Source organism: Talpa europaea (genome assembly GCF_964194135.1).
Source record: "Talpa europaea genome assembly, chromosome: 3".
NCBI lineage: Eukaryota > Metazoa > Chordata > Mammalia > Eulipotyphla > Talpidae > Talpa > Talpa europaea.
In genome coordinates this window covers 144,008,083-144,026,578 of record NC_140069.1, presented here as the reverse complement: position 1 = coordinate 144,026,578, position 18,496 = coordinate 144,008,083, and the positions used below count along the sequence as shown (strand labels likewise).

Here is an 18,496-nt window from a genome sequence, read left to right as displayed (position 1 = left end):
GCAAGAAGGAAGCCACCTGCCCCCTCCCCAGAGACACCGTGTCCATGGCATCCCCGGCAGTCCACACCCCTGTCACAAGTTCAGCCAGAGCCGCGAGGAAGGCGGAGCACACAGGAGCTGCCTGTCCTCCCAGACTCGGCGGGCAGGCATGACAGAGGCTGGGAGAGTCCCAGTCCCTGAGGGGAGGAACAGAAAGCGTCCTCGGGCGGTGCGGTGGCCTCCCTCGATGGCTCCACAGGGCCTCATGTGGGCGGGTGTCCCGGGAAGAGGTAGAGGTGCTGGCACAGGGTGCTGCAGTACTCAGACATCTCCTTGCAGCGGTGGAACTCGGTGCCAGGAGCGTAGCCCTCCCGCTCCTTAATGAGCGCGTTCACCTGGGCGGGAGGAATGCAGAGGCCGAGTCTGAGAAGCTGCTGTCCCAGGCCAGCAGGACAGGATAGGCAGAGGGCCCTGCGCGGCGCAGGGGAAGAGGGGCGGAGCCCGGGCCAAGCAGAGCCACTTACCTTCACGAGCATGTCGGCCACGTGCGTGTCACCAGCCCGCTCGGAGAACACCTGGGTGAGGGCCTCGATGTACCAGGAACCCCGCTTGGTGTTGCGCATGGCGGCCGTCCCTGCAAGTAGGGCAGCAGGTCACAGGAGCCCCTCACTGCCAGCGCGCCCCAGCAGACTTGCACTGCACGCCCAGCTTGGGGAGTGCGAGTCTGAGAGGACGCTCTAGGCTCAACCTTCTAGAACGCACAGTACCTCGGAGGCAGGCATAGCCACAAATCATGTCCGAGCGCGTGGGCAGCCGCACCTTCAGCAGCACCTCTCTGCCAGCATCGCTCTCCTCGCACTCAGGGGACCGGGCGTGCTGCTTCCCGTCCTGCTGGTCAACCCCTCGGTCGGTCTCATCTGCAGAAGGGCAGACAGAGAGGATAAGATGTTATTTCCTCCCATCTCTCTCGGGGCAAGTTTCCTGCAACCTTGACCGGGAAGAGCCACTTCCAGCTGCGGCCTCGACCGAGGGCTGAGGGGCTAAAAGTCAAATGTCATTTACTCCCACGCCTTTCCCAGGGCGCATCACCGCTCCACTGCTCAGGGGGAGCCGCCGGTGCGCGGCCCGAGCTTGCGCCACGCACATGCCTGAGCACCCTCTATTCCGTGTGAGACAGGAAAAGTGTGAGTCAGAGACTCCGCGTCCACGCACAGCAAACCACCTACAGCCACGAGTCCTCGTTCACTCAGCAGGACCCCTGGAAGTCACAGTGCTTTTTGTTGCTCAGTCATAAAATACTGATACATTTAATTCCATTACATAAAAAAAAGTTAATAAACCCCAAATGACATTACTACCCACAGGCTGTATAAATATCACCACTTCGAATCTATGTATCCACAGAAAAAAACTGAAAAACTAAGCATGGATCAGCTGTTTCCAAAGTGTTTCCAATATTTTAAATTGTATATAAACATTTTATGTAATTAACTTAATTTACCTTTCTAATTTCATAAGCCAAATTTAGCAGGCAGCCAAGATTTAAGAGAAATTTTAGAGGAAACACTCAAAATTGGGATAACAGGAGTATTTTCTCCTAAGCAATCAAAAAAGAACACATCATTCAACTCCAGCAGGGGCATCTCAACACCCCCTGCGCACATGTCCCACCTGCTGACCCAGGCCTCGGGTACCTCCAGACAGGTGTGTATTTTGATGACGTTATGTCTGAGGGGTGGGCAGGGTGCTGTGGGTGGTAAGGTGAGGGCAGCAGAGGTGGAGGTGGTGCCCTCGCTGGCACAGGTTGCCCACCCCATGCCCATTCTGGGGTGCGGGGTTGGGGAGCTTGCTCGCAGGGGTGACCTGAAGAAGTTTGGAGACTAGATGCCCATGACAGGCACTGTTCTAGAATGCCCCGGGGGTGGAGCTCACTCCCCTCCAGGAGCCTGTCAGCTGCGGGAGAGGTGGTTGTTCCACAAACACCAATTAAATTAACTAAGGCAGCAGAAGAGAGATGAGTGCAGATGTGGCCTCAGGGCACAACGGCAGAGAGAAGTTGAGAGGCAGGGCGAAAGATTCCTATCACCCCAGTTCTGAGCGTGTTCTCCCTATACAGATCTTATGCGCGCTCTCTGGATTCCAGAAGGGCGACCGCGAGGAGCACTTACTTCACTGCGCGGTAATGCACCCTACAGGGGCAGGCGCAGCTAAATGCTGCCTCGCACCCTCTTGTACACTCGCATCGAAGCTCCTCGTCAATAAACGTTACTGGTGTTCACCCCAATATCCTCACACCTGCTTTCCACATTATTGCTCCAGGTTTTTAGGCAGATTAATTTTCATCCATTACTCAATATTTACTCAGTGCTGCCTGTGTCAGCAGAGTTCTGGGCCCGAGCTATGGCAGGTGAATAACAAGTCCTTGCCCTCACATACTTTCAGCACAGCTCCTGCCACGGCCACCGTCCTAGAAAAAGTCATCACAGTTTTTCCTGCTTCAGCTTCTAACGGCTCAGCCCTGTTATCTGCTGAAGTTCAACATCTCAGCTGTGACTAAGGTTTATGATTGGCTGGATCTGCCCCATGGGGGGCAGACATGTCTCTACACGTACAGACACGGTTTTATTTATTTACTTAAAATTTTCTAAATTTTTAAAAAAAGATTTATTTTTATTTATGCATATAAAAGCTAGGGTGTAGGCCAGAGGTGTGAGGGGGCGAGAGGATTCATCAGAGACAGAGTGGGGAGTAGAACAGGCAGACTGACTGAAATACACTGCTGAGGGGAGGAGAGGGCTAGACAGGAGAGGTCTGCTGCGTTGTGTGGGTAGCTCCCTGGCAAGGGATTGAACTCATGCTACAGTGCCTAGTGATAGGTTGATAGCACTGACTTTAACCCCTGCGCCATCAGGGAGTCCCCAGATATGGCTTTATAACTAGACCTGCACGAACTCCTTGCTCACCATGTTTTGTGGGGAGGGGGGATGTGTACTGTCAATCTTCGTGTGCTGGTTACAGTGGCTCTTCCATCCCCTCTGAAAGGTTTGCCATTCCTCACCTACATAAATCTTCTCCAAATTAAGCTTCTACAAAACTCCTTCGTGTTAAACTGATTTAAGATGACCTATTTCTTATTGCTTACTCCTTGGATTTAGTTCTACCTCACTCATTTTCACCCTTGCTCACCCAGGGCCTTTGAACTATTCTTGTTACTTCACGTAGATTTGCTGTATTTTTCTCAGCAACTGGTGGGCTCCTTAGAAAGAGAGAACACATTTTCTTTTGTGGTCACTCCAGGTGTGATCTAGTCATCTCGTAGGATCTTAATAAATTATATCTTTGGTGGGAGTCAGAGGAAAACAACATTAACCACTTATATTCACTGAACCTCCCTGATGGCGCAAGGAGTTAAGATGCAACCTATGAAGCTCTCCGCAGCCTCTGCAGCATGAGTTTGATTCCCTAGGCTGGCCAGGAAGCAACCCACATGGCGCAGCAGACCTCTCCTGTCACGCCCAGCAGTGTACTTCGGTCGATCTGCTTGATCTGTTCCCCACTCTGTCTCTGGTGAATCCTCTCACCCCCACATCTCTGGCCTGCACTCCAGCTCTTATATGCATAAATAAATAAAATCTTTTAAAAAAAAGAAAAGAATGGAATGTTTAGACAAAGAGACCTTTAATCTAAACTATAAGCCCCTCGAGGCCATGGATCAGAAGCTAACAGGAAGAGCTGGCATTTTCCAGCGGGTTTACTGGGAGCCAGGTGTATGCTAAGTAAATCCTTTATATGTGTTTCTCACTCAATCATCACAACACCCTAAAAGTAGGCCTGTTCATTAGCTTCATTTTATATCGAGGAAGCCAAGGTAGGGGGACAATGAGTCACTTCTCTAGCTTGACACAAACAGTCACAGGAAGAAAGCCTTTGAGTCTTTGGAGCCTTGTCACAGAGTCCTGGCCTTTGAGGGGGTAAAATGCATCACATGCAGGAGAGAAGCGACTGGAAGCAGCTCAGGAAAGAGCGTGACTCCACGGCTGTCCTGCAGGGCACAGGATGACAGAGCAGGAAGGCGCAAGAATGGAAGAGCAGGTTAAAAGAGAAGTCAAAGGAGGCTGCGGAAGGCGGGGAGCAGGGCAGAAAGGAAGGGGCGAGAGAAGAGGCGCAAGAGACAGAGAAACCTTTAACTGGAATGAGTAACAAAAAAAAGTACATCCAGGTTAATAAGCACAGAAAAGAGTCCAAGTTCTCAGGAAAGATGACAAAGACACCGCTAAAGAGTCCTGGGAAAAGGACACGGCGCTGCAGAGAGCTTGACAGCCTGAGAGCCAAGGCTGCCCAAGCCCCAGCTCACCCCATGCATTGGGAGACACTTACAGAGCAAGAGAGGCGGTGGCAGCAGTGAACAGAAGGTGCCCAAGGGATCCAATAGCACCTGAGAGGAGCAAACAGGACAGTGAGAGCTGGTGGGAAGCCGCCCTGGAGCCGCCACCCAGGTGCCGCTCTGCAGGGCACTCACCTCCACGGCAGGCCTGGATGAAGAACATTTTCGGCTTGTTCTGGAGGCTCGGGCAGTTGGCATTGTCAAAGAGCCGAAAAACTTCTTGTAGCTGCCAAGAGAAAGAAGGCGGTGAGCTTCTGGGTGTCCGGGCTCCTCCATGTGACAGCAGCCACACAGAGAGAAGGGGGAGGCGAGGTGGCTGCACCCAGCGGCTGCTGGCCACAAGGGCACACACCTGAAGCAGCTTGCCGTCCACACCGTAGACGCCGCCCTCCACACCATGAGAGAGAAGTGCCACGATACAGGAGTCGGTGGCACGGTGAGCAGGTAACTGGGCAAAATCCTGCAGCTTCTCCTGCATCTCCTAGAAGAAAGACACCCGGAGTGTCATCACCACAGTTAGCACCAACATAAGGTTTTCTTTGGTGTCTGTTTAAAAGCCTAAGCGATTAGAAGAGGAAATGTCTTCGGCATTTCCCTGTGGTCAGTGATAAGTCAGGGGCTCAAGAGGTTAAATTAACAGGCTGTGGCTGCAGTAGAAAAATGTCTGCCTTCAGACACAGAATTTTGACTATAATTTCACAGAATTCACGGATTTACAGAGATATGTTAAGAAGCAAGCAAGTTACTAACGAAGCCCGCCATAAACCATCCATCCCCCACTCATCAATCATCTCGTGCCTCAGAGCAGGCGCCCTCCTTTATAAATGGCAAAGGGGGACCCCAGGGGAGCTGTGAGTGAGCAACACGCCTGTAAGAGAAAGACAGTAACGAGACAACAGACAAAGGCTAATGGAGCCCGAGTGCAGAGACCAGCAGCACCGCTCGGCTGCCTGAGGTAGGAAACAGCCACTTCCCGGAGACAGAGCGGACGTCTGTCAAAACATGCAGTTTGGGGAGAGCACGCAGTACTCAGGGCCTTGCCTATATCATGGGCAATAGTATCAGACGGACAGAGGTTTGACCTCTGACTCCGTAACTGGAAAAGCTACTTAGCTCCTCAAGCACTAACACTGGTTGTTTTTCCCCTCTTTTTCCATAGGAATGTCTGGCTACAAACCATTCTTAGTGCTCACGGTTCTAAGCACTGAGCGTAGAAATAGCCACTTTCTCTCCGCCCCGTTGTCACAGGTGCCGCCGAGAAGCTGCATCTGTGGTGCCCAGGTCCGGCATCTGCAGGGCGCCCCAATGCTCGTTTTGGAAGAAGATAATTGGAAATTAATTTGCTCCATTTGTGAAGATTAAATGAGATACTGCAGAGAAAGAACTTGTACCTGTCTAGTACATATCTCAAAGACCCACATTACTATCAGGTGCATGTTCTTCTAATGCTAATGACGTTAGCATTTTTTCAGTTACGCCTCTTCCTGGCCAATTGTGTAGTCTACCTCAGGAGTCCTGTTTATCTCCCACTAAGTACCATCCACGAATGTACTGGCCCACTCAATGGAAAATTATTCTAATAGCATAATAATTTGAGTCAAACTGTTACGCCTACGTCTCCTTTGAAAACTCAAGATGCCTAGGTCCTCTCTCCTCTCTGAGATGAGCAGAGAAAAAACAAGTTCATTTTATTATGCACTTGAGTGAAACACAATGAAGCAAATTCTAGGTGGACCTTTTCAGCACACACATCTCTAACAGCGACTCCACACGGCCCCATATGAACAGCCGTCATATGACATGTGTGGAATCTTGGGGTGAGCCTCGCCATAGCAGCATCTGCACCCCCTGGACCCGGTAGGAGAGGTAGTGTCTTGGGTCCCAGCAACTGTGTTTTTACAGGCCCCAGGTGATTCGGACATGGGAACGTTTGAGAATTATTAATCTGTTTAGATCAGTTCTTGCTGCAGATAATTGGGACTTCAGATGAAAAAAAAACAAAACAAACTTGTAAGTCTGCAACTAATTGGAAATGGAGAAGCTGGTTTTCTGAAAAAGTATGTATTTTCTAGGAGATTTTCTGAAAATCTTAATGCAATAAGAGATCCAAAAAAGATACCATTTATTTCGAGAGTAGATAGTCTCAAGAGGACAGATATGTACTAATGACCCTCTGGGATTTACCATAGTAAAACTTAATATATAGTAATGGAAGTTAATTTTGTTCTAAAAAGGAAATAAAAATATATGCTTGGCACCTACTCTCGAGCATTTTAAAGTTGAGTAAGATTATTAGGTCAGTTAATAAAGGACAACAAAGCCCAAAACATGAACGCCCACGCTTTATAACTGAATTTAATAAGACTAAACCAGTCAATAAATGGGGATTAGTCATTTGGGGGAATTTTTCCAAAAGTTGCATAGCTTAAAATAGTACCTATAGATTTATTTCTGAGAAGACTGCAGTACTTCTATAAATAGCAGAGTTCGTAACTCTTGCATGTGCTTTTGCCTGGGGGCTGGGACCCCAGAAAAGAATAACGCGGGAAGCCTCTGAAATTACACACAAAATTTTATGGGCAGCTTTATTTTCCAGGAATGACCCGTGGCTTTTCCTACATTCTCAAAGCAGTCTGTGACCCAAATGCAAGTCAAAAGCCAAAACCACACAGCAAAAGGGAAGTCACGACTTCAAATGGATCTCATTTTCTAATATATAAGTGGTAATTCTAGAACCAGTGACCCCAGGAGGGAGATGGGATGAGGAGAGGCTTTGATGATGCAGAAAATGGACATACACAGTGAGAACCGCAGCCTTCTCTCCAGCACCATCAAGGGAGGAGAGGTCTCTGAGATACCATTTTCCATTTTTAATGGAATTATCTCTAGTCAGAAAAGTGTAATGGGGGGAAGAGGATCTTAAGTTTTCCCCCATTCTGTTTCTTTGTTCACCTAGTATTAGATAATAAAGAATAGAGCCTTGAGAGGCTTCCAGGGAGAAATAGTCTGGTGCAGATGTCCAGGGCATCAGGTAAGCATCCCCACTGGAACTACCAGGCTTTACCCGTAGTGGGGAGTTTAACTGGCCACTGTCAGAAATGGATTCTGCCATGTCCTCACATTTTTCAGTCTCTAAAGCTGAGGATTAGTTAGAGATATCTCACCAAGGAGAGCTATAGCCCAAGGTTCAGTCCTAAGCCTTTTTGCTTTTGTTATTCTAGCCTGTTTCTCAGAGATTTCATACTCTCTGATTACTTATTTTCCTTTCACAGGTAATGTAATCCCCAAGTTCACATCTTTGGTCTTGACACCCTGAGGCCCTCAATTCCTCACCTTAAATCTCTCCATCCTGCTCCTTCTGTAGCCCTGTAACTACCAAGCCCTGGCAGAGCGCCACACCCTTAACTATTATGCCCATAAACCCTCTCCCTTTTGGCCTGCTAGGCTGGTCAGGCCCTTACCATCTTTTATTGGCATTGTACTAACTCCAAACTGGATTCTTGGCTACAGGTTTCTACTTCATTCCTGACAGTGGTATTGGATTAGCCTCTTTTTTTTTTTTTTTTTTAAGATTTTATTTATATAAGAACCAGGGTACAGGATACCTCTCTTAACCATCACCGTGAATGCATCACCCTTCTGTTCACAAATTACTAAGGTGGTCTAATAGCAAGACAAGAAAGTGGGGGAGACAGACATTCAAGGCCCTGTGCATCCTGGCCCTTCATTTCCCATCTTCTTGGTACTCCTTTACCCACTATGTCCCTAACACACACACATTTCTTGTCTACCCACCGTCCCACCTGCGAAGGGTCCTGCACCAGTGCCTCGCTTTAGTAGCCTCTGCCCTTCCAGGTCAGCTCAAATCTCTCGTCCTTTACTAAGGCTCCTGACCTGAGGCAATTCTTTGCTGCTGTAGAGGACACGGTCTCTAACCCTGCTTGGTCCTCAGGAATATAGGGTACGTGCTTTCTCTTTTGCTGATGTCAGGACTCAGCTAACTGAGGTCCTTGAAATCACAGTCCACATTGTTAAAATCTCTGGAGGTTAACCCAGTACCTCCCTCTCCCCGCTATGTGCTTAAACTTTACCTCTACAATTCCAGGTGGAGAGCAGTGTTACCAGAGAATTAAACAATAAAAGCCCTCGAATGTCGATCAGTCTCAGCATAACTAGCTATGTGTCTATGAAGTGGGCTCATGGGCCTGTCAAATCTACTTAATGTCTCTGAAAACACAAGGGTGTAGAGCTGATTTGGCGATGCTGGGCTGTATCTTCAACTGTCCAGCATGGACGATCCTTATCAACTACACGCAATTTGGAAAACCATGAGATAACAAATCCCTAGTAAAAGGAATGACAAGACCAAACCTGTATAGAAATAGAAATACATTCATCTTGTCAGTGACTTTCTAACAGGACTCTCTCTGCAGGAAACATGACTACTGTCCCCTCCTCGCCCCCTTCATGTCCAGCAGACCTCAGCGGAAAGCATACAACCGACCTGAACATCTGATGAATAGAAGCTGTATAGTTCTGAAGCAAAGGCGGGCTACCTCTCTGCAGGGGCTGATCAGGAAGCCGGCAAACATGCAGGAAAATGACAGCACCCAGGTGCCGAGCGATGAGAACTGCCTTCCCAGAAACTGTTCTCACTGACGCAGGACAGCTGAGAAACAGGCCGCAGACAGCAATGAAGACGAAACAAAGATTCCCCACCTGGACAGATCAATGTGACTCTCCCCCAAATTTTAATTTTACCACTGACATTTCCAAAGGCAAGTTTGAGAAGTACTATTATTCTGGAATCAAAATACAGATTTAGTATCAAATTTTACAACAGGCAATTACAGATTTCAAAACAGAAATAATAGCGGTAACCAAGTGAGTCGTGCAACTCAGGAATTTGAGGTTCACAGGGAATATTACCCATCATGGACATGCTCACGAGGCACAGGAATCAGGTCCAGAAAGTAAAAAAGCCTAACATCTGTCTTGGGACCACATAACTGACAACGGTAAGGAATCTCCCTGCACATTAATTCATTAAACTGCTACAAAATGGCATTTACCAGGACAATTCTTAACAAACTTCCATTTGTAAGAATATGATCTGTCACAGTGATCTTTAGAAAAACACCAGACTCCTAAGTAACAGTATCCAAGAAGGAAATGTCCTGTGTAGTATTGACTATAAATATCTCTTCTCAGTTGGCTGGGTAAATCTCATCACTCACTTCCTGAGTATTTAGGAGTCAAGTTTCTGAACCTGTAGAAGGGCGAAGCCAACCCTAGACTATATCACGGCTCAGGGAGCGCACGGCCGCAGAGGCCAACAGCTAAGCAGCGGATGCCCCAACTCTTCTATACTTCACCACAAGGTGAGAGGCAGAGGGAGCAAATAAAAAGGTAAGGAGGGAAAATAGCCCAGTGGGCAGAGCAGCAGACGTCCTGGCCCAGCGTTGCCCACTCTCTGCTGGCTACACCAGCGATCTCTGCCTCGTGTACCTGTGCAGTCTGGTCAAGTAGAACATGGACAGAGTAGCCCAAGAGCTTGAAGAGGGTGACGAGCATGCTGTGGTCCACATCTCCTCCAGAGCGAAATTCCAGGTCTTTTTCTCCAGTGAAGCGCACATTGCTCAGCACCAGGGCGAGGCCACGAGGCCGGGACTGCAACCGATAGGCCTGGGGAGGGGAGGCCAAGAAGACCGTGAGCTTCTGGAGGACAAGGACTCCGTCTCTCCCACTACATGAGAAGTCCCAGGGAGACAAAGACATCGTCATCTTCGTAACCCCACCAGGTCAAAACAGACATGCCCACAGAAAGCAAAACAGGAAGGAAATGTGGGGGCAAACTAAATGGCATTTAAAGGACACAATTCTGCAACTCACCAGCTGGTAGTGTGTCTGATAAAACTCAGGAGTGCAAGGCTTCACGTGAAGGCAGGGGGGACCATCTCCATTGTCCAGAGAGTGTTCCACGGTATCTGTGGCACAGAGCGCCGAAAAGACCTACGCATCAATCTGAGAACCACAATCTAACTGTAGGCACCCCTCTGACTAGGGTTTTGATATCTCACTCCCGATTTGAAGGTCTGCCTCTGCTCCCCACCGCACCCTCTGCCCTTGGCCAGGGTCTATCGAATGGCTGAATGGGGTATCAGGCACCAGCCTGGCTCCAGGCACCAGGCTACTCAGTCATCAGGCCCCAACGGGCCATCTTTTCTCATCTAAAAGAGCCCAGTTTTATAGAGGAACAGGCCGACCACAGGGACTCCCTTCCCTACCCACAGAAGTTGCTCCAAGAGCCAATCACCATAAAAAATACCATTTGTGATAGAAGGAAAATAGGATCAATGAATCCCCCAGCCAAACTCTCATGCTGGCCCAACAAATTCAGAGGAAAGGGTTCTCAAAACCCACGAGAGTGAGCGTGGCGCAGGCAGCCAGCGGTGGAGGAAAGAGCCACGCCGGGCCCGCCACTCCCGTGGGCCTCACCTGCGGACAGGCGGAGCTGCTTGTGAGGCGAACAGGACTCACACACCGGGAAGGGAGGGCTCAGATCGTAGTCGCAGCTCAACTGTAAGAAATCAGGACCTGCTGTGCCAGGCTGAGGGAGAAGTGCAGTCCAAACAAACAGAAAAATGTAGTCTCCCCCACCCTGGTGCAAAAGGCCCCTTCCTGCAAAAACACCCTGCACAACATACATTTCTCAGGCTCCAGACTGGAGGCAACACGTGCTGAAGACCCCCGAGGGTGGTGAGCAACAGATCTTCCAGGTGACTCTGCTTAGTCTCCCTCAGAGCCGCACAGAAGGCCTCAAAAGCCTGGGGACCCCTCTTGGGCAGCAAGTTGAGGAGCTCCACATTCTGGCTGAAACTGCCCACTTTGGCCTGAGATGCAAGAATAAAACATGAAGTCCTTTTCTCTCTCCAGCGCTATTATTCTACGTCTCCAGAAGACCTCCGCGGCAACTCATCATCTGTCTCAAGAATTTCTTTGACAGGAAAAACACCCACAGAGTGAAGTCCTTCCTGATACTGCTGAATGCTGTGTATTTCTATTAAGTGCTCCGAAGGGTACTTTCACTTGCTTAGGAAGTGCTACATCCCTTCTGTAGCTCTACATGGCTTCTACCCTTTTCCATGCTCTATTCCTATGCCTACAGCCAGTTTGTTTTCTTAGCTTTCCTCTTTAGCCTCCAAATACCTGAATTAGCTCCCTCATTTCCAAGGTGATGATGTCCTTCTCCAGCAGGTGCTCCAGGAGCTCGCTGAGCAGCAGCTGTTTGGCCAGCACCACACGGTTCTTCCTCAGAGCCTCCTGGTGGTCAGGATGCATGCCACACACTGCCTGCACCCTGCGGATAAAGGCGGAGGACTGTCAAATTCAAGGTTTGGCACAAAAGACTGGGGTGGAGAAGGGTGGGTTGGAAGAACAAAAAGAATACGACTTACTATAACCAAGATTAACTGAATCTGGTTAAAAACAAGGAAGTATTAATTATTAAGACCACTGAACACAAGAAAATGCTGCGTAATTCTTTCTGGAGAATGCTGAACTAAAATCATTTTTATATAATGATCTGCCTAGGGGAATTATCTATCTTGACCAAAAAAAAAAAAAATAATATATATATATATATATATCAGCACTTTATATTCATGAGGGATTATTCCTCTACTGGCTCAAATGCAATGATCACTCCAGAAAAATTTCACATGCCTTAAAATGGTAAAAACTCAAATCATCTTACAGTAAAATAAATTAGCCAGTTACACACTTCATACCAATCATAACTGATTTTTAGTTCCTGTGACAAAGTGACACTAGAAATGATAAGGATCTTATAAGAGCAAAGTAGAAAATGACAGGAAATCACAGTAAATAGGTAGAAGATCAACATAATCAACTGGAAATCACTCAAAGAGTTAAATTACTCTGGTAATTTTGTTTACCAGGGATGTCTCTACTCAGGGATTCTTAAGTTTTCTACTATGGGCTTGGAAAGAAATCAGCCTTTGTTTATGAACTAAATGAATCCCATTTCATGTATTTCATTTATGTGCCTAGCTCTAAATCTAGAACTCGCCAGCCCACTTAGTTTCCAAATACATAACAGTTAGGGCATGATGGCAGAGAGAAAGGGATATGGTAACATTTTCAGTTTATAACTTAAAAATCTAGTCCAGGGCCTCCCCTAGTGGCGCGACAGTTGAGCGCTGGGCTGCAAAGCTTCCCATGGCCTTTGCAGTGCTGGTTTGATCCCCAGCCCCTGGGGAGGGTCCCACATGGCATGACAGAACTCTCCTGCCACGCCCGCTGCTTCCCTCAGCAATGTATTTTGTCAGTCTGCCTGCTCTGCTCTCCGCTCTGGCTCTGGTGAATTCTCTCACCCTCCCACGCTTCTGACTGTGCCCAGTGCTTGAATAAATGGGGAAATCTTAAAAAAAAAAAAATCTAGATGAAAAGCATCCTGATTTCAAAGATGCTTAAGTGGGGAAGATGGAAATTCTCATCTTAGAATCGGTGAAATATCATGTATTTATACGACGCACTGGGCTTGACTCTAGGCGAGAGATTTATAGAAGAAGGCAAGGCAGAGTATTGGAAGCGCTCAGAGAGATCCATGAAGAAGCACGTGGGATCCCAAAGCAGAGAAGCAGTCAGGGAGACAGTCCCAGAGTGGAAAGCAGCCAACTTTGGTTAAATTTGGGGTTTGGGACAGTGAGGTTCAAAACTTCATTTTAACTTCTTTCTTCAGTTTTATTATAATAGTCCTCTTATCCCAGACCAATAAATGCAGCCACAGAAATATCTAGAGAAATCAAAAACCCTGCATAAGAATCAACTGAGAACACACCAAAGCAGTAACACGGATGACACACATGAACTCTGGTAAAAATAGGTGCTACAAGGCTAATCACAAAAATAACATCATACACAGCTGGAAGCTTGTAATGAGAAAAAAATCTCCTGAACTGCTGTGCAGGCATTTTATACTATGACAGTCCCGCTCATGCCCAGAGGTAGGGCATTCAGAAGCAAAGCACCCTTTAAATTAACAGCTTCTCGAATCTTATAACACTAAGTTGTAAGAGCCCACCTGGGGGGTGTGTGTGCATGTGGGTTACTTCCTTTGTGAGTGTACTGAAAGAAACTCTGTCCTCAAGTAAAAGTGGGGAGCTGGGAGGGGAGAGGTCAGTTCCCCAAAATGGGAGCTGGAGGCTGAGGGTGCTGTCAGATGCGACTCCTCTCTCACCTCTTGGGTGGGTGGCTTGTGCCATCTCATTCTGCAGCTCATAATTTTCCTATCATTAATTTAAAACACCAGCTGGGGGCTGGGGGGACACCCACAAAGAAGAACATTTCTTTAGGATACATGCAGGGTCACCCAGGTTTCTACCTTACTTTACCAACAGCATTTTCTTTTTTAAAAATATACTCATATATACCTATACATATATTTTTACGTCATTGTTCATTTTTGCACAATGTTTGATTTCTCCTCTCAGGTGTAAGCTCCATAAAATTTCCACCACCCAGTCACCCAGGAGGGAGGTTGTGTGGGGGGTGGGGATAGGAATACAGGGCAACCAAACAAGGGGCCAGAAACAAAAAAAGACAAAACCAGCCGGCAAATGGGAGGCGCACAGCAGGGGAGGAAAGAGCACCGGTAGCATTTCCTCTTCAAAGTTTTCTCCTCCCTTGGTTTCCCAAGAATAAGCCTTTGGTCTGCCCTTAAATATTCCATTCAGATCGCGGGGTGTGCCCCCAAAGGGCCTCTCCCCATTCAAGCCCATCCACACTCAGAATTCACTGGACACCCGGTTCTTCACCCTTTCAAGCTCCGGGTTTGAATTTTCAGCCAAGAACTTGGGTTTCATCTGAAGCATTATCCATTCTCCACACACCTGCCCCCTCCCGTATTCCCCATCACCCAGACTCGCACAGGTGGGCTCCCACGGTGGCCGCAGTCAACCAGAGCTTCGGGGCCCCCTGGGGGGCGCAGGGGGTGGCAGGAAGGGCACCGGGGGGTTGGGTCGCGAGTCTGTGCCCCGCGGGGGCTGCACTAACCTGCGGGTCTGGCCAGGATCATGAACCTGTTCTGTTACCTGGGGCGATGCCTGCCAGGACATGGGGGGCCGGGGGACGAGGCCGGCTCACTGGGCGCCCCGGGGGCCTCCTCGCCTTCTCGAGGTATTCAGGCCCGGGGCCTGCGGTGGGAGCCCTGGAAGCCCCCGGGGTGCGGGGCGCGCTGGCTTCGCTCTTCGCGCAACGCGCATGGCGCAAAGCCCCGAGTCTGCAGGTCTCCTGGATTCTCCGGGGGCCGGAGCCCCGTCCCTCCCGGGGGGCAGGGGGTGCCCTCGAAGGGAAGCCGGGACTCGGCGGAAGAGGTCCGGCCCGGGAACCCCGCTGCCGAGCCCCCCGGGCTGGGCGAGGGGAGGCCGGGCGACCCCCGATCACGCGGGGCGCGGCCGCGGTGACGCCGCAGCCCGCGAGCCCCCAAGGGGCTGAGGCCCCCCCCGGCGGGGCGCGCGGCCCGGCCAGCCCGCGGGGCTCCGGGGGGCCCAGGGCGCGCTGCCCCCCCCGACCCTCTCGCACTCACCTGCGCCCCCTGTCAGCCGCCATTAGCCCCTTGGGCCGGAGGGCGGGCCGGGAGCGGGCGCTCGGCGCCGCCATTTCCCGCTTTCCCGGGCTGAGCGCGCACCGCCCACAATCCCAAGAAACCCCAAGACCGGGCGGACCCCGCATCCCTCCCCCGCCCGCCGCGCGCGACGCGCCTGCGCGCCCCCGCCGCGGCCGCCACCCGGACGCGACGCCGGGCCGGCGCAGGCGCAGAGCCCTCGAGGCCGAAGCGCCGTCCAATGGGATGAGAGCGCGCGCCGGACGGAACGGGAAGGGGCGGGGCGGAGCGCAGGGCCGCCCCGCCCACCCAGGGATGTGATTGGTCGGCGCTTCCCGCGGAAATCACGGCCCCCGCCCCCGCGCCGCCCTCCCCTCCCCTCAGCCTATCGCAGGAACGTCGCGGACGCGGGCGTGGCCGGACTCCGCGCTTTATTCAGGCCGAGGCCGGGCCCGGTAAGGGCGGAAGGCGGGCGCCAGGGGGCGCCAGGCGGGCGCTCGCGCCGCGGGTGAGGGGCGCTCCCTGAGGGGGCCGGTCGGCGACGGCCGCGCAGCTCCGCGTGACTGAAACCTTCACGGGCGCGGCCGGTCGCCCCGGAGAAGCTGGGGTCCCCTCGGGGCCCGAGGCGGGGGGGGCGCTGGGCCGCGGGGTGAGGCTGAAGGCGTGGAGACGGCGCGCCCCCATACGCGATCCCAGAGGGACCCAGAGACGGCCCCTCGCCGGACAGCTCGCGTGGGGCCCCCCCGCCCCTCTGGCCGCCCCCTCCCAGGAGGACGGACCCAGCTGCCCGCGCGGCGGGGCTCACAGCTTCGGTGGCTTTGGGGGGTCCCCCTCCGGGGGGGCCGGGCGCTCTCCAGGCCACTCTCAGTCCGCCCTGTCTGCAGCCGCCCCCCCCCGCTGCACGGGCCCCCCACTCTGCCCGCGTGGGATCCCCACCCCGCGCAGCGGTCACCCCAGACGCGTGCGGGCTCGGCTGCCCTCCCCTCGTGCTGGGAGCACACGGGGCTCTGGCACTGGGACCCTCGAGTCATTTTATGCTCCTTTACTAGCAGCGGGTCCCTGTGCAAAGCGTTGCGTCTTCCTGAACCCGGGGACGTTTGCTTTTCAAATGGGGGTAACGGTCCTCGCAGGCCGGGACACCAGGGGACGGGCTGGAGACAGTCCCCGCAGCAGCAGCGACTCAGCTGTCCCTCAGCTGCTGCTTTTCTTCTCCAGGTTCCCTGGACCTTCTCACTGCACCTTTTCCATCTGAGTCTGGAACTGTCTGCTCTGGGTAGGTCACTGAAAGCTCCCTGAAGACCCGGAGTGGGCCACCCCGACTCAACAGGGAAGGGCTGGCCATCACCTGGTGCCCCTCTGGGTTCCAGTCCCCACGGGGGAATGTCCAGGTGGAGCTTCCAGACAGGCAGCAGGCACTGGGGAATGTTGGCCAAATGGATGGTGGGTCTGGTGCAGAGATGACGTGTCCTGGGAAAGTCGCTTATGGGGGCGTCCAGTTGTTTTCATAGAAAACATTGTCATCATCAGGCTGACCAAAGCTGACATCATAGGCGGGGGGTGGAGTCAGAGGCTCCAACTTGGGGAGCACACCCAAGCTGTGCATATCAGAAGCAGTGGACATGACTCGCAATCCCCGCAGCCGAAGGCTAATTGGGGTTCTTCCAGGGCTCCCGCCCAGGGCCATGGACCCCTCTGAGACCACTCGCCTTTTCAGCCTGGCTCTCCTCGGCCCCTCTGGGTGGCTAGGCTGTGCCTCCTCTAGTCCTGGGGGGATGACAACACTACAGTAGGGGGGTGGTTGATCCGATTCTTGGGGGTGGCACTGTGATTCCAGCACCACGGCCTCTTCATAGGTTGGCACCTCAAAGACTTCATTGTCCCTGAGGGAGAAGAAATGAAGTCATTGGTGGGTGCCTGAAAGAGCCTTTTGCCCCCTTCCTGTCTTCACCTGGCAAAATGACCCAGCTACGGAGCCCGCGATCCCACCTCTCAGGGACACCAGGGACACAGGAATGTGGACGCTGTTGCAGTGTCCACAGGGAGGAATACAGGGAGAAGGGGTTCCAGAATGCTGCCCGCCCCTTAACTCACCGTGCACCATCTGAGGCCCCCGGGCTCTCAGTCTGCCTGGATCGGAAGCCCCACTCCAGAAAACAGACCAGGAGGCAGGCAAACATGAAGAAGCCACCCAAGGTGAGAAAGAAATAAGCAACAGGGGCGAGGTCCGGCCGTATGCCCAGCAAAGCCAGCCCCAGGAGGAAGGAGGTGCAGCACAGGTAGAGAAGCGGCTTCTGCAGTCTCCCCCACCACTGGCTGGGCACCATGGCCCCGCCCCAGGCACCTGCAAAGAGACACACAGTGGCTGTGTCTGAGCCAGCGGTGGGCGTCGCGCGCGGTGGAGTGTCAGACCCCTTGGTTGGGTTTCAGGTTTCTCAGTTGCAAATCAAATAAATGGTCCAAAAAATGATCGGGGGGGGGGGTCCCCTCCAGGTCTGTCATTCTGTCCTGGATCACCGCTGACCCAGGGTGAGCAGGAAGTCAGCCCAGGAGTTCTGACACACAGCACGCCTGCTGCCCTTCCTTCTTCCTTCCTGAGGCAGCCTCTCCTGCTTTATCTTTCCCCACCACCCAGGAGCCAGTCCTGGGAGGGCCGTGACTAGGGCCTCTATGCTCATGGCCTCTCTGGAATCCAGGTGATGGGGCGGGCCCTGCCCTATCTCCATTACTGCTGGAACTGGACCTCTACCCCTCCCCCCCCCACTTCCCCCGGCCCTAGGGCCCCAGTCTGACCCAGTTGGGGAGAGAACACCCCCTGACGTCATCTTACCATTTTCTGCAGTCAGCCCATGCCCCTATTGGAGGGAGCAAGCGTGCAGGGACACAACAGAGGCCTGGACACAGCTGCCCAGACACCCCATACCTGCACCCCATACCTATGAGGGTTTCCCCCACCCCCTCTACTGGCTCTAACCCAGTAAACTTACATTTCAAGTTTCCTGCTGGGGTTATCACAGTGGCTGGGAGGCTGGTGAAGAGAAGCCTTTTCTTTCCTCTTCAACACAGTGACTCGCAGCCCACACCCCCAAACCAGCTGTTGGGTGTTCCCTGAGCGCTGCAGCAAGGAGTGGGAGACTGCGAAGGCCCAAACCTCTCCTTACACCCAACCCCAATCCCAGCACTCTCCCGGGGCTCCGGTCTTAGGAGTTCCTCCCTCACCTGTCCGAACCTGGCTCCGCCTAAGGGCTGTTGGGGAACCGGAGGAGGGAGGAGCTGGAGCCCGCAGGCCCCTCCCTCCCTTCTGCCCGGTCCCTTGTCCCAGCCCAGGCTTCCTCCTCCCTTTCCTCAAGGCTGACCTCCTGCCTACTGCCCCACCTTGAATTCTTGATTTTTCTGGGTTTTACTCACTCCACCCACCTCCTAGCCTGAGTGCCTTAATCACAGAGCTCGGCGGGGGGGAGGGGACACTCGTCTTCGTACTTGGGATCAGCGTGAAATCCCCTTTCCTT

At 52.2% G+C, this 18,496-nt stretch overlaps 2 protein-coding genes across 4 annotated transcripts; both read right to left on the bottom strand.

Moving 5' to 3' along the window:
* Window positions 1-242: 242 nt before the first annotated feature.
* Window positions 243-15,075, bottom strand: CASP2 (caspase 2; the record flags this gene model as incomplete). 3 transcript variants are annotated; one of them, XM_084229604.1, is made up of 12 exons in its annotated part: window positions 243-374; window positions 504-613; window positions 747-907; window positions 4,357-4,414; window positions 4,499-4,589; window positions 4,716-4,844; window positions 9,872-10,048; window positions 10,256-10,350; window positions 10,862-10,943; window positions 11,089-11,256; window positions 11,573-11,723; window positions 14,973-15,049. In XM_084229604.1, 12 exons carry the CDS (start codon window positions 15,044-15,046, stop codon window positions 243-245), a joined length of 1,428 nt encoding a protein of 475 aa, XP_084085730.1. The 3 variants fall into 3 exon arrangements, with proteins under 3 accessions (XP_084085730.1, XP_084085731.1, XP_084085729.1); XM_084229605.1 differs by lacking the exon at window positions 4,357-4,414 and having other exon boundaries at window positions 747-896; window positions 14,973-15,075; XM_084229603.1 differs by lacking the exon at window positions 4,357-4,414 and having other exon boundaries at window positions 747-896; window positions 11,071-11,256; window positions 14,973-15,046.
* A 1,395-nt stretch (window positions 15,076-16,470) lies between these two features.
* On the bottom strand, window positions 16,471-17,329 carry TMEM139 (transmembrane protein 139; the record flags this gene model as incomplete). The annotated part of the gene is made up of 2 exons (XM_084229340.1): window positions 17,082-17,329; window positions 16,471-16,870 (listed from the first exon to the last, which is right to left on the bottom strand). Exons 1-2 carry the CDS (start codon window positions 17,312-17,314, stop codon window positions 16,471-16,473), a joined length of 633 nt encoding a protein of 210 aa, XP_084085466.1. The 5' UTR covers window positions 17,315-17,329.
* Window positions 17,330-18,496: the final 1,167 nt, after the last annotated feature.